Source organism: Giraffa tippelskirchi, chromosome 6, assembly GCF_054371585.1.
Source record: "Giraffa tippelskirchi isolate mGirTip1 chromosome 6, T2T-mGirTip1v1.2.pri, whole genome shotgun sequence".
Classification (NCBI taxonomy): domain Eukaryota; kingdom Metazoa; phylum Chordata; class Mammalia; order Artiodactyla; family Giraffidae; genus Giraffa; species Giraffa tippelskirchi.
The window spans coordinates 152,293,605-152,306,481 of record NC_137280.1 but is presented as its reverse complement, the minus strand read 5'-3'; the positions used below and the strand labels follow the sequence as shown (position 1 = coordinate 152,306,481).

At 39.6% G+C, this 12,877-nt stretch overlaps 1 protein-coding gene across 10 annotated transcripts in view; it reads right to left on the bottom strand.

Moving 5' to 3' along the window:
• Positions 1-12,877, bottom strand: part of RASGRF2 (Ras protein specific guanine nucleotide releasing factor 2) — a 240,322-nt gene that overhangs the window by 113,289 nt on the left and 114,156 nt on the right. For all 10 annotated transcript variants that reach the window (XM_081503811.1, XM_081503812.1, XM_081503815.1 and 7 more), the window contains one exon: positions 480-562. In XM_081503811.1, the coding sequence (XP_081359937.1) occupies positions 480-562 (83 nt within the window). The remainder of the gene's footprint in view (positions 1-479; positions 563-12,877) is intronic.

Below are 12,877 nucleotides of genomic sequence, written 5' to 3'. Positions count from 1 at the left end.
CAGCAACTGCCATACACAGGCTGTGGGTAGATGGTACCATAGAAAAGCCAGTTAATTCATGTTGAGTGTCTTCAAAATCTCAGTGTGTCTCTACAACAAAATCTAACTAATATGATTCATACTCACTGAGAAGACTGCAAAAGAATCTGCCAAACTTTTGCCCACTCTCTGACACATCTGGCTATCGCAACTTTATATACTGAACTTGAAAATTGTGATAGGCTTTTTGTACTGAGGAAGGCATTCTGAATAGTATGAAAAACTATATCCCTATGCTGTGAGTCAATAAACTATGAATCTGAAAAACCATTGCAATAGTCTTATTATTTATAATGGCATATTATGAATTATCACATTACTGTCAAACGTATTCACAGTATGAAGCTGAATCCCACTGAAGCAATATTTTATTCAGGGTTTTACATTCTCCGCCAATTTGATCCTGATTAAAATGTCAGAGAAAGGATTATCACACTTACTTAATCATATGTGGCACAGTAACTTTGGAATTTTCTTCAAACACTATAGTCATTAAACCATTACACCGTATGTTGTCCACACACTGTGAAATTAAAAAATAGACAGTTACAACCAACATGAAAACCTAGGCAGAGTATGTATTTGTAGAATTATTTACAGTCATAAAAACAATTCAGTTTCTCATTTGGGCACATAAGCACGCAAGCATGGGTATGCACACATGTATACACTCACACACATACACGCACACACGCAGAGGGGAAACATCACACACTGATGAACAGATTGAATATCCAAATACCAAAACTGTGCACCTAGCAAATGCCCCAGGATAGATATAAGGGCTACATTTTCCTGGAACGTGTTCCCCAAGGATTCTGAGCACAATGTCACATCAGCACAATCCTCTGGCAGTCACAACACAACCTGAGTAGTTTATACCCCTAGTGACCACCTCTGCAACATTCCTTCTCTACCACAGGGCATGGTATGGGGCAGGCAGAGAAGAAATGGTGGCTTCCTTGGATGGAATTCATCTTCTCTCTCACTAGTAAGCTCTGTGCCTGCTTTTTTGTGGCTTTTTTGCCAATAAATCCCCACATTTTACTAGTTTTTCTCAAGCAGCTTCTATTGGCACTGTGTTGGTTTGGTGAGGATGAACTGTATGATTTCTCCTGTTTCTGCCATACATAAAGCCCTGTTCATCTCCTCTCTTTTCTTTCTAAGAAGAAAACTCGGAACTTTGCTAATTTGCTCTGCCTTCTTTATTTACATCCACGCCTTATCAATTCAAAATTTCCCTTTGCAATTACTTTGGGTTAGAGAAGTATTTTGAATTATACACATTCCCTTTAAACAACACAGAAAATGAAAAAAAATCTAAACAGTTTTTAAAATCAGAAATTACTTTTAGTTACTAGGATACCATGTATTACTTAATGATTATAATTAAATGATGTGAGGAGACTGATGGCCAAGTAATTTCACACAGCTCCTGAGCTCAGGGTTTATCCTAAACCCCAATATCTAATAAAAGAATTAATATGCATATAAAAAACTTTGGATTACCAGCATCCCCTGACTATTGATTCCCCTACTTAGCCTATCAGCCATTTTCATACTTAATGTTCCTTAAAAATTTGTTTCCTCGTGTTTTATGCCATTATTTCAATGATCAGGTATAGTGGACCTTAACTTCTGGGAGTAAAGCAGAATATTTTAAAGTTCCCCTTAAATTCATTTCTTTAAACATTTGGAATCTTGAGTTACCTTTTTATATGAATAATTATGGTTATCTGACTATAAATTGGATGGTATGTGCTTATATGTGAGTTTATACTATATCTTATTCCCATAGGTGGATTACAAAAATACATATAGTAAGACAAAGTCAAGGTAAGTAAGAAAATCAGAGAGGATTTGGATAAAGGGTGGAAAATAATAAGATGAAGCCTGGAACCAATCAACCACATATACTTTATGTTGAGAAGTTCCAAACACTTGTTCTACATGGTCCTCAAAATTAGCTGAGCCATGGGGCAGCCAACTCAAAGGAAGCCATATGATCAACTACAAAATTCATGGCTTAACAGAACCTCAAATCATCCTACTCTCTGTCCAAAGGAAAATTATCTCATGTGTCTTATAAAGAAAACATTGAATAATGTCGTGAACATTATGGTCCTCAACAATATCCTTTTAAAGTAACTACAGTTTTGTTTTTTATCAAATCATGTCTTATAAACTTCCTCAACATTGGGTGAAGAGTACAAATTCAAACTAACCACTATGTGGTGAGTCCCAAAGGATGGGTCTTGCCTTTGCTTATCTGATTTCAAGCACTAATGTCACACTCTGCAGAAAAGGGTATGTATGGGCTGCTTTTCCTTAGGCATAAATAAATGCTGCTTCTCCCATCAGTTTTCAGCAGCAGGAAGTTAGACGTGGTATTCTTCCCAAAGTCCTGAAACTGCACTGCCCTAAATTAGTACCCAGTTGTACGGAGTCAGTGTTTCCACCAGTAAGCCAAGCTACCAGTAGGAGGGGTATCCTCTTAGGCCTCAAAATGGCGATAACGACCCCAAAGGGAGAGCTCGCAGTCAGGGCCAGGTGAAAAGAGATGCCAATGACTCCATTCATTTCTAAGCATGAGCATACAGGGGAAAGCAAGGAGATGAGTCTGGCTGGTGTGAGCATCTATAACAGAGAAAACAGTAGGAAAGAGGAAGTCAGCTGGAGTCAGCAGTCTTGAATCTGGATTATATCCAGCAGGCAGATGGGAAGTCACTACCAGTTTCTAAGTCGCCTTGTTCAAGTTAAAAGATCTACAGCTGGGGGAATTCACTGAATGGCAAGATCATCAGGATGATATTCTGAGTCACAAATGAAATGATTCATGCCTCCGCTGAGGCAGACCATGGGAATGAAGAGGAACAGATGGAGACAAATATTGTGAAGAAAGCAATAATAGCAATTGATGAGTTACTGAATAAAACCAAGAGAAAAAAAGCAGGGTAAAATTCAAAGATGACTATCACTATTAGGCCATTTTAAACCGGAAAATGCAAATATATTTAAAAGCAATAAACATGGCCAAATGTCTTTTGAGTGACACAGAACTTAACCAAAACTAGTCTACCTTTTTGGATTCTCATGAGCACCAAGAAGATGCACTGATTATACGGCATTAGGGATTTTACTAAATGAGGGTCTCATGTCTGCATTTACTAAGTATGTGCCTATGTGACAGATACTGGGCTAAATGCTGGGAGATGAGGGCAGGGAGCAGAGAAAGAATATATAAGAGAGTTTCAAAGATGAGTAAGGTAAACCACTTTAAATTCACTTTCCTAATTCCAATGGGAAAATGGTTTAGCACTATCCCCATTCTTATGAAACTACGAGCGAGATTTGGGAGCATGGGGATAGATGTTGCATACAGACAGGGAGAGGAAGGAGGGGTTAAGTGATCCTTCACCCTAGCAACATTTCTAGCTGTTCTTTAGACTTTTCACTCTCAGTTTTTCTGAGCAGAATGAAGATGTTACCTGGGTAACCAACACAGGAAGTGGGAGGACAGAGATGCTGTTTGGTGAGAATTGTGGAAAGTAAACAGTGTTCTTCAATTTCCTTTAACAGTCTAAGCAACAGCATAGTTATCAGACAACAGCCTTAGGATGTCTCAGGGCTATAGATTTTATGTCTAGATATTCTATTTGGATCTTTGAAAGGTAAGTCTGGATCCTTTTTACATAGCGATCTTTTCTTTCCTTTCTTCTTCCTTCCCTCCTTTCCTTTCATACTTTATTTTAAACCTTCTTTTCTAAGTTATCACTCTATTAGATGAAGTTCCAGCAGTGCTAATTATACTGCTTACTGCCTCTTCTGACTCTCATTCATGATAGATCAGTTACTCAAAAGATTTGTAATCTTTGATTTTGAGCACATTGTCATGAGCCCTGAACTGTTGAGGTGTTGCTAATGCAGTGACTTTGTGTTTGCTTCTCCCAAGCATTCTTGGGTTAGCAACAGGCCAAAAATTGTTTCTGCATTAATTTCTCAGTTTGGAATTTTCACACCATGTGAATATTGTGAATCTGAATTTCAAATCCATAGGCCAGAAATGCATTTGTTTTTCTCAAAGGAGATTTAAAAAAATTCAGAACTCAAGACAAAGACAGACTTCTTTATGATTTCCCAGGACAAATGGGTATTTTTTTGAGTTCTTATTTCATGCACGGGACCGCCTTCCAACGCTCAGGCTTTAAACAGAAATCTCAGTTCCTTTAAGGCGCCCAAGGCTAACCCTGGCTCCTTTTGTTAATACCCCTCAGGCATGGGACCAATAACCAGGCTTAAATCATTCTCGAGTCTCTGTGTCTTCAGTTTACATGCTGTTTGCTCTGACTAAATTTCCCTGTTATTTCTGGCAACTAGAGATTTCCTTTTATATTTATAAATATCATCAATGAATTAAATTTTTTATTATACTGATTTTATGTATTAAATATTTCTGGTTTTGTAGCCAGAGGGGATCTAAATCAGTGCAGTCCTCCACACTGCCAGAATTGAAACTTGAGATAAATGTTTTAGATCCAAAAGAGAAGATTTATGTGACCACTTTTGAACATCTTATTATCCAGTGTCAGATCTCATTTCGTAAATCTTTCTGATCCATTGTGTCAAGCATTAAATTATTTTCAATAGAAAGAAAAAGAAATTTTTACTTACACTCAAGTCTCAGAAGGAAATATACATGCAATCTGAACCAGAGATCAAAAGACCATGTAATAAAAAATCACATTTAATTGTACAAAAAGGTCTTTGCTATCTGACACATCTATCTGTGGGATGGATGAAAAAAAAATACACACACACACACACACACACGTATACACTATGTTGCTGTTGATTAGTAGCTAAGTTTTGTGACCCCATGGATTGTAGCTGGCCAGGCTCGTCTGTCCCTAGGACTTCCCAGGCAAGAATATTGGAATGGGTTGCCATTTCCTTTTCTAAGGGATCTTCCCAACCCAAGGAGTGAACCCACATCTCCTGCATTAGCAGGCGAATTCTTTACCACTGAGCCACCAGGGAAGCCCATACACACATATACATACATGTGTATATAAAATATATTATGGTATATTTATAACAGAGAAGTGGTTTTGAAATGGACTTTTTACCTATTAGAGGCTCCACAGACAGGGTTCAGTGACAATATGATTTTGAACAAACAGGACTCCTAGGGGCTCTGGGTTTACCAATTCTACTTCAACCAGAATATTTTGCTTTTATCTCATTTCCATTTGGCATTTTCAGTACTGCTACACTGAAGAAAGAGTTCTCTTCCAGAAAGAAAGTTAAACTACAATAGAACTTTTATTTATGAATGTGTGTATGAATATATTAATATTTATATTGGAAACCATCATATATATTCATGGTCATATAAGCACATATCTTGTGTTGGGGAGAAGAGATTGAGCCCTGGGGAAATGAATCCAGTTCACACAGTTAAAAGAGAAAGACATGAAAATAACCAGGGTGTTATAGAACTTTAAGGACACAATTTATGTGAATTACTATAAACCTTAAAATCAGTAAGATAAGAAAAGCAGATTCCTAGATCATGGCTATTCTAATTCAGTTTGTGATGACTATGACTGGGGGGTAGAGGACTGGGAATATGCATATTTATAAAAGCCCCAGGTAATTAAAAAAATTTTTTTTACTGGAGGATAATTGCTTTACAATATTGTGCTGGTTTCTGCCATACATCAACATGAGTCAGCCCCAGGTATACATATATCCCCTCCCTCTTGAATCTCTGTCCATCTCCCACCCCATCCTACTCCTCTAGATTGTCATAGAGCACTGAGTTGAGCTCCCTGTGTCACAAAGCAAATTCCTACTAGCTATCTATTTCACATATGGTAATGTATATGCTTCCATGCTACTCTCTCAATTCATCCTACCATCTCCTTCCCACACGGTGCACAAGTCTGTTCTCCGTCTATGTCTCCACTGCTGCCTCTGCCCTGCAAAGAGATTCATCAGTACCATCTTACTAGAGTCCATACACACGCGTGGTGGCTGCTACTGCTAAGTCACTTCAGTCGTGTCCGACTCTTTGCGACCCGGCGGACTGTAGCCTGCCAGGCTCCTCTGTTCATGGAGTTCTCCAGGCAAGGACACTGGAGTGGGTTGCCATGCCGTCCTCCAGGGGATCTTCCCAACCCAGGGATCAAACCCTCATCTCTTATTTCTCCTGCATTAGCAGGCAGGTTCTTTATCACTAACCCAACCAGAAATACAATATTTGTCTTTCTCTTTCTGACTTACTTCACTCTGTACAATAGGCTCTAGGTTCATCCGCCTCATTAGGACTGACTCATATGTGTTCTTTTTTTAATAGCTGAGTAAAGGTCCGTCTAGTCAAGGCTATGGTTTTTCCAGTAGTCATGTATGGATGTGAGAGTTGGATTATAAAGAAAGCTGAGCACCGAAGAATTGATGCTTTTGAACTGTGGTGTTGGAGAAGACTCTTGAGAGTCCCTTGGACTACAAGGAGATCCAACCAGTCCATCCTAAAGGAGATCAGTCCTGGGTGTTCATTGGAAGGACTGATGTTGAAGCTGAAACTCCAATTCTTTGGCCACTTGATGCGAAGAGCTGACTCATTGGAAAAGACCGTGATTCTGGGAAAGATTGAAGGCAGGAGGAGAAGGGGACGACAGAGGATGAGATGGTTGGACGGCATCACCGACTCAATGGACATGAGTTTGGGTAAACTCAGGGAGTTGGTGATGGACAGGGAGGCCTGGTGTGCTGCAGTCCATGGGGTCACAAAGGGTCGGACATGACTGAGCAACTGAACTGAACTGAATATTCCATTGTGTGTGTGTACATCACAATTTCTGTATCCATTTTTCTGTCGATGGGCATCTAGGTTGCTTCCATGTCCTAGCTATTGTAAAGAGTGCCGCAATACACACTGGGGTGCATGCATGTCTTTCAGTTAGGTTCTCGCAGGTCATGGTGGCTCAGTGGAAAAAAATCTGCCTGCAATGCAGAAGACACAGGAGATGCGGGTTCGATCCCTAGGTTGGGAAGACCCCCTGCAGGAGGCCATGGCAACCCACTCCAGTATTCCTGCAAGGAAAATCCCATGGATGGAGGAGGCTGGCAGGCTACAGTTCACGGGGTCACAAAGAGTCGGACATGACTGAGTGACTAGGCACATGCCCAGTAGTGGGATTGTTAGACCCAGGTAATTTTGAAGCAGTTGGTCCTTGAAGGAAGGTTGACAATGGCTTTTGCAGCAGAGTTTTTGTTTGGTTGGTTGGTTGGGCTTTTTTGTTTTCTTTTTTTTTTTTTGGCTGCACCACACAGTTTGTGGGACCTTAGTTCTCTGACTGGGGATGGAACCTGTGCCCTTTGCAGTGGAAATGCGGAGTCCTACCCATTGGACTACCAGGGAATTCCCTCTAGTAGGCTTTTCTGCAAGTCCTGCTTAAGGAAGTATCTGGTCAAAGGTCAGTAATCTATTGCATCACCATACCTTTCTATCTTCCTAATACTTCTAAGGAGTGGGAAAAAAAGTAAACTTAATTTTTCTCTTAAACCACCCTTTTATATTAAAGTAAAAAATTCCCTATTGATTCCAGAGAAGCTATTTTAAGGGAGGAAGCATGAGAGCATGCTACAAATTTGTCTATATTTTGACACATCTGCCCAAACCAAGAAGCTCAGAGGTGAATTTTAATTCTGCATTTTAGTTAATATCCATAATTACAGAAAAATCTGTTTAATACTCCATTATGTATCACAGTAAGACATGCGCAAATGAATGCACTATATTGAAATGAACGGTCAAATCTTCAGCTTCAAATTTTTCCCTATAAATAGATGAAAAAGGGAAGAATTATTGGTCAAGACCATTAACCACTTGCACATTTTGTTGGAGGCACCAACGGTTAATTATGACCTTGCTGGCGGAGCTAAAAGTATAATTAATCATTCAAGCAATTGTTACTTCTAAAAATTACAGCTTCAAAGAGACAGGCCTGACAAAGCTAAAAGTCTTAATTTTCATACAGAGTTCTCTATGTGAAACTGAGATTGTGTCAATACTTAGGCACCACTTTATTATTTCAAGTAAGAGCTACATGTGATTAGTATAACATGGTACAATGGTTTAGCAAGGTGGAGTCAAATTAAGCCAGAAAAAATTAAAATCATACAAAACAAAAAAATGACAAAAATAAGGACAAAATTATTGAGAATATATTCATAATTTAGATTGAAAGAAAATGTTCATTTCCCTAGGACAGGGAGGGTATCTACGAGCATAGCTTCAACGAATAAATGTCCATCTGGTATAAACAGACAAGAAATAGATATGGTGGGAAATGTTAGTCTCACTGATAATTACAAAAGTAATTAAAACCACTAGGAAGGAATACCACTTTTCCATTAAATGAGGCTATGTGACAAACATGACAAAATTCAGCACTGGCAGGACTTAGAAGAGATGAGTCATGCATTTCTTGGGGTGTTTCGAGTCATGTATCATGAAATCATGAAAGTGATCAGGCCCCCTGCACCAGCCATATGCCTGTGGGTAAGATACACCAAAAAGGGGCCTTGAAAGGAGGAGTAACTCCCGGTGCAAAGATGGTTAGCACCATCCCATCATATATTAGTGCAGAAACTTTGAAACTGCCCATATGCCTAATTATTCAGAAAGAGCTAGAAAAGTGGTAAGTTAACATGATGTGTGCTTAGTTACTCAGTCATGTTGGACTCTTTGGGACCCCATGGACTGCAGCCCACCAGGTTCTGTCCATGGGAGTTCCTAGCCAAGAATACTGAAGTGGATTGCTATTTCCTTCTGCAGGGGATCTTCCTGACCCAGGGATCGAACCCACATCTCCTGCATTGGCAAGCAGATTCTTTACCCGCTGAGTCAAAGGGGAAGCCTAAGTGAACATGGTAGAATAAACATATGTTACCATTAGGAGACACTGATACAAAGAACTCATAGGAATATAGGAAGATGTAAAAAGCAAAAAATGATGCATATATGCACCTAGAGGCAAACTGTTGAATTATTTTTGTATGGCAGGACTGTGAAGGTTTCAGAGATGAAAATACTTGATTTTCAGAACAGAGTTTCTCAAAACTTATTGTGCAAAAGTGATCAGTGGAGCCTGTTAAACCTGAGGGGGTGTCTGGAATGTGGGTTCAGGAATCTGCATTAAAAAAAAAAACCCTTCAGGTAATCATCTGTGAAAGACACTTTGATAAACATTTATTTAGTGATCTGGGTGTTGGGAGTATTTCTGGTCCCTTTTCATATCCATATTTTTACATATATATGATAAAATATTAGAAGGTACACTTCAAGCATTCTGTAGGCTCGTCTTATCAATAATGAATATGCCCAGAGGCATATTTGGGAGACTGACAAATTTCATCGATGTATGTATAGCACACAGTTTGCCCTATAAAATGAAAATGTTTTAAGCGGAGAACAAAGCCCAGTTGAGATGCAGGCTGCTGGGCAGTAGACGAGGCTCAGTCGATAGGGGAGCACTTTGTCCCCACCACCCACCATTCAAACCCTGTGTCAGGAAAATCACTAAGTATCTCAGAACGCTCACTATCTGGCTCAACATTTTTTTTTAGAGTGTAATTGTTTTACAATGTTGTGCTGGTTTCTGCTGTCCAACAAAGTGAATCAGCTATATGTGCACATATGTTTCCTCCCTCTTGAGCCTCTGTCCCTCCCCCACATCCCAGGCCCCTAGGTCATCACAGAGCATGGAGCTGAGTTCCCTATTCTATACAGCAGGTTCCCACTAGCTATCTATTTTACACACAGTAGTGTACCACTCCAGTGTTCTTGCTTGGAGAATCCCAGGGACGGGGGAGCCTGGTGGGCTGTCGTCTATGGGGTCGCACAGAGTCGGACATGACTGAAGCGACTTAGCAGCAGCAGCAGCAGCAGTGTACCTATGTCACACTTAATCTCCCAGTTCATCTCACCCTCCCCTCACCGTGTCCACTTGTCTGGTCTCTATGTCTACGTCTCTATTCCCGCCCTGGAACTAGGTTCATCTGTACCATTTTTCTAGATTCCACACACGTGCATTAATGTATGATGTTTGTTTTTCTCTTTCTGACTTACTTCACTCTGTTTGATAGACTCTAGGTCCCTCCATATCTCTACAAATGACCCAATTTCATTCCTTTTTATGGTTGAGTAATATTCCAGTTTATATATGTACCATAACTTCTTTTAGAAGCAGTTGACTCATAACCACTCCCTCCTCTTTGATACATTTTCTTCATTTGCCTTGCAAGACACCACACCCTCTTGGCTATCCTCCAATTGCATTACTGGTTCCTTCTCTTCTTTGCTGTTCTCTGTGACTCCTCACTCACTCCATGGGCTTCTCCTCATTTCTATCTATACTGACTCCCTGGGTGATCTCAACAGTCTTGTGGCCTTAAATATCATCTAAAAGGCAGAGAGTCTCACACATGGACCTCCCTCCAAGCACTGAGCATCCATACCCCACTGCTTACTTAACAACTCCATTGAAATTACTTCCCCCTTTTCTACTTTCCCTCTCAACATTCCCCTTCAGCCACATCTAACCTTCATGCTATTGCTCAAAATATACCATCTCCTACTCTAGAGTGCTTGTAGCAGCTGTTCCCTCCGTGTGGAATGACTTTCCCTTTGTTATATATCTACATGGTATTTCCATCACTCGCCACAGTCTTTGTTTACATGTTGTCTTCAAAATGAGATGATCACCTTTTCAAAATTGTATTGACCCACACCTACCTCCAGCAGCCCAATCCTTCTCAACCTGCCCTATCACCTTCTAACATAAAATATTATATATTTATTATCTTTACATTGTTTTCAGTTTCCCCACACTAGACTGTAAGCTACACAAGGTCAGGGAATTTTTGTTGTTGTTGCCTCCTGTCCACGATATATCACAAGCACCGAGATAGTGCCTGGCATATGTTATCACTGCATAAATATATTTGTTGAATGGCTGAAATTTTAAGTATCAAAACCACACAATATTAAGGTTCTACTGAACACAAAATCACATGGACGGAGGAGCCTGGTAGGCTGCAGTCCATGGGGTCGCAAAGAGTAGGACACGACTGAGCGACTTCACTTTCACTTTTCACTTTCATGCACTGGAGAAGGAAACGGCAACCCACTCCAGTATTCTTGCCTGGAGAATCCCAGGGATGGGAGAGGCTGGTGGGCTGCTGTCTATGGGGTTGCACAGAGTCGGACACGACTGAAGAGACTTAGCAGCAGCAGCAGCAGAACAGAGTAATTTCATATCATGATATCACTGTCACTCAGAAAGACACAATTTCCTGTTGTTTCCTTCTCCAATTCAATTGTACATATAATCTAGTACACTAGTATATTAGCCATAGAAACTTGGAGAAATAGGAAGAAATTGTACACCTAATTCAAGATGTAGTCTACGTGCGAACTCAGTCGCGTCCAACTCAGCTACTCCATGGACTATGGTCTGCCAGGTTACTCTGACCATGGAATTTTTCAGGTAAGAATACTGGAGTGGGTTGGTATTTCCTGCTAAAATGTAGTCTAAGTAGAGAGGATCACTTGAATGCTTCTGGGAGGCAAAGTATTAGATCCTTTCTTTAAAAGACCGGGCACAGAATCATTCATACACTTCAAAGGTCTTTTCTCTCTTAGAGATGCCTCACCTGGCCCCCTAAGTAAGATCGCTTAAAGTTTTTATCAGCTCTGAATCTTAGGCACCCCAGTTATGTCATAAGGTAGAAACTATAAGAAGCTGGAAAAACATCTTTGTCTACAACTCTAATTCTCCCCATTCTTCCTGCTTATCTTGGCTTCACAACACATACAAAATTTTGTTGCATTAAGTTGTCTACTTCCCTTTCTTCTCTACTAATCTGTCTCCTTGAGAGCAAGGATCGTTGCCAAACCCCTGGTACCTACACAATGCCTGGCAGCACAGGGTGATTGCTCAGTTAACGTTCACAGAATCAATGACTGATTCAGAGTTTCTTAAGGTAAAAGATGCATTCCACAGACTTAAATATAGTATTAATTTATACAGCTTAGAGCTAATGAAAGTATTAGTAAATCACCATAAGTGTGTAATTATGCAAATATACATGATTCCATATTTTTGTTTCTTTGTTAAACAGAAAAGAAGCACCTTGACTTCAGCTGTTTATTCATCATCAAAACAGTCCTGGAAGAAAAGCAGTAAAAATCTGGAATTCCAGTAGAGGATATTTAGAGTAGTAATAAAAGACCTGGATTAGGTTTAAGTCATGACCCAGCACAGTTGTGTAACTTTGGACAAATGCTTATTAACCTTCTGAACCTCAGTTTTCGTACTTGTGAAATGGGACTACCGTTTCTGTTTACCTTCAGAATATTATTGTAAAGGACAAATTAGATTAAGTCTAGTAAAACTTCTTTGACATATAAAAATAATTAACTTGCACATTCATTTTCTTTCTATTTTTGGTTTTCAGTTACTTAGAAAAAAATTAAGGGGTTTTCCTAGGGTCCAGTGGTTAAGACTCTGCCCTCCCAATGAAGAGGGCACAGGTTCAGTTCTTGGTCGGGGACCTTAGATCCTGCATGGCTCACAGCAAGGCCAAAAATAAAAAAAAATATTAAAAATTTGTTTTTTAAAAAAGAAAAAATTAAGTATCTGAAAGACTATGATATATTGATAGTTCATATTTATATCTAAGGCGTATATAAATTACTAAGAGCTCTTCAGAAAAGGAAGACAATGGGATCTATAACATATTCCTTTTCTGTTTGCCCCAATCATCCTTC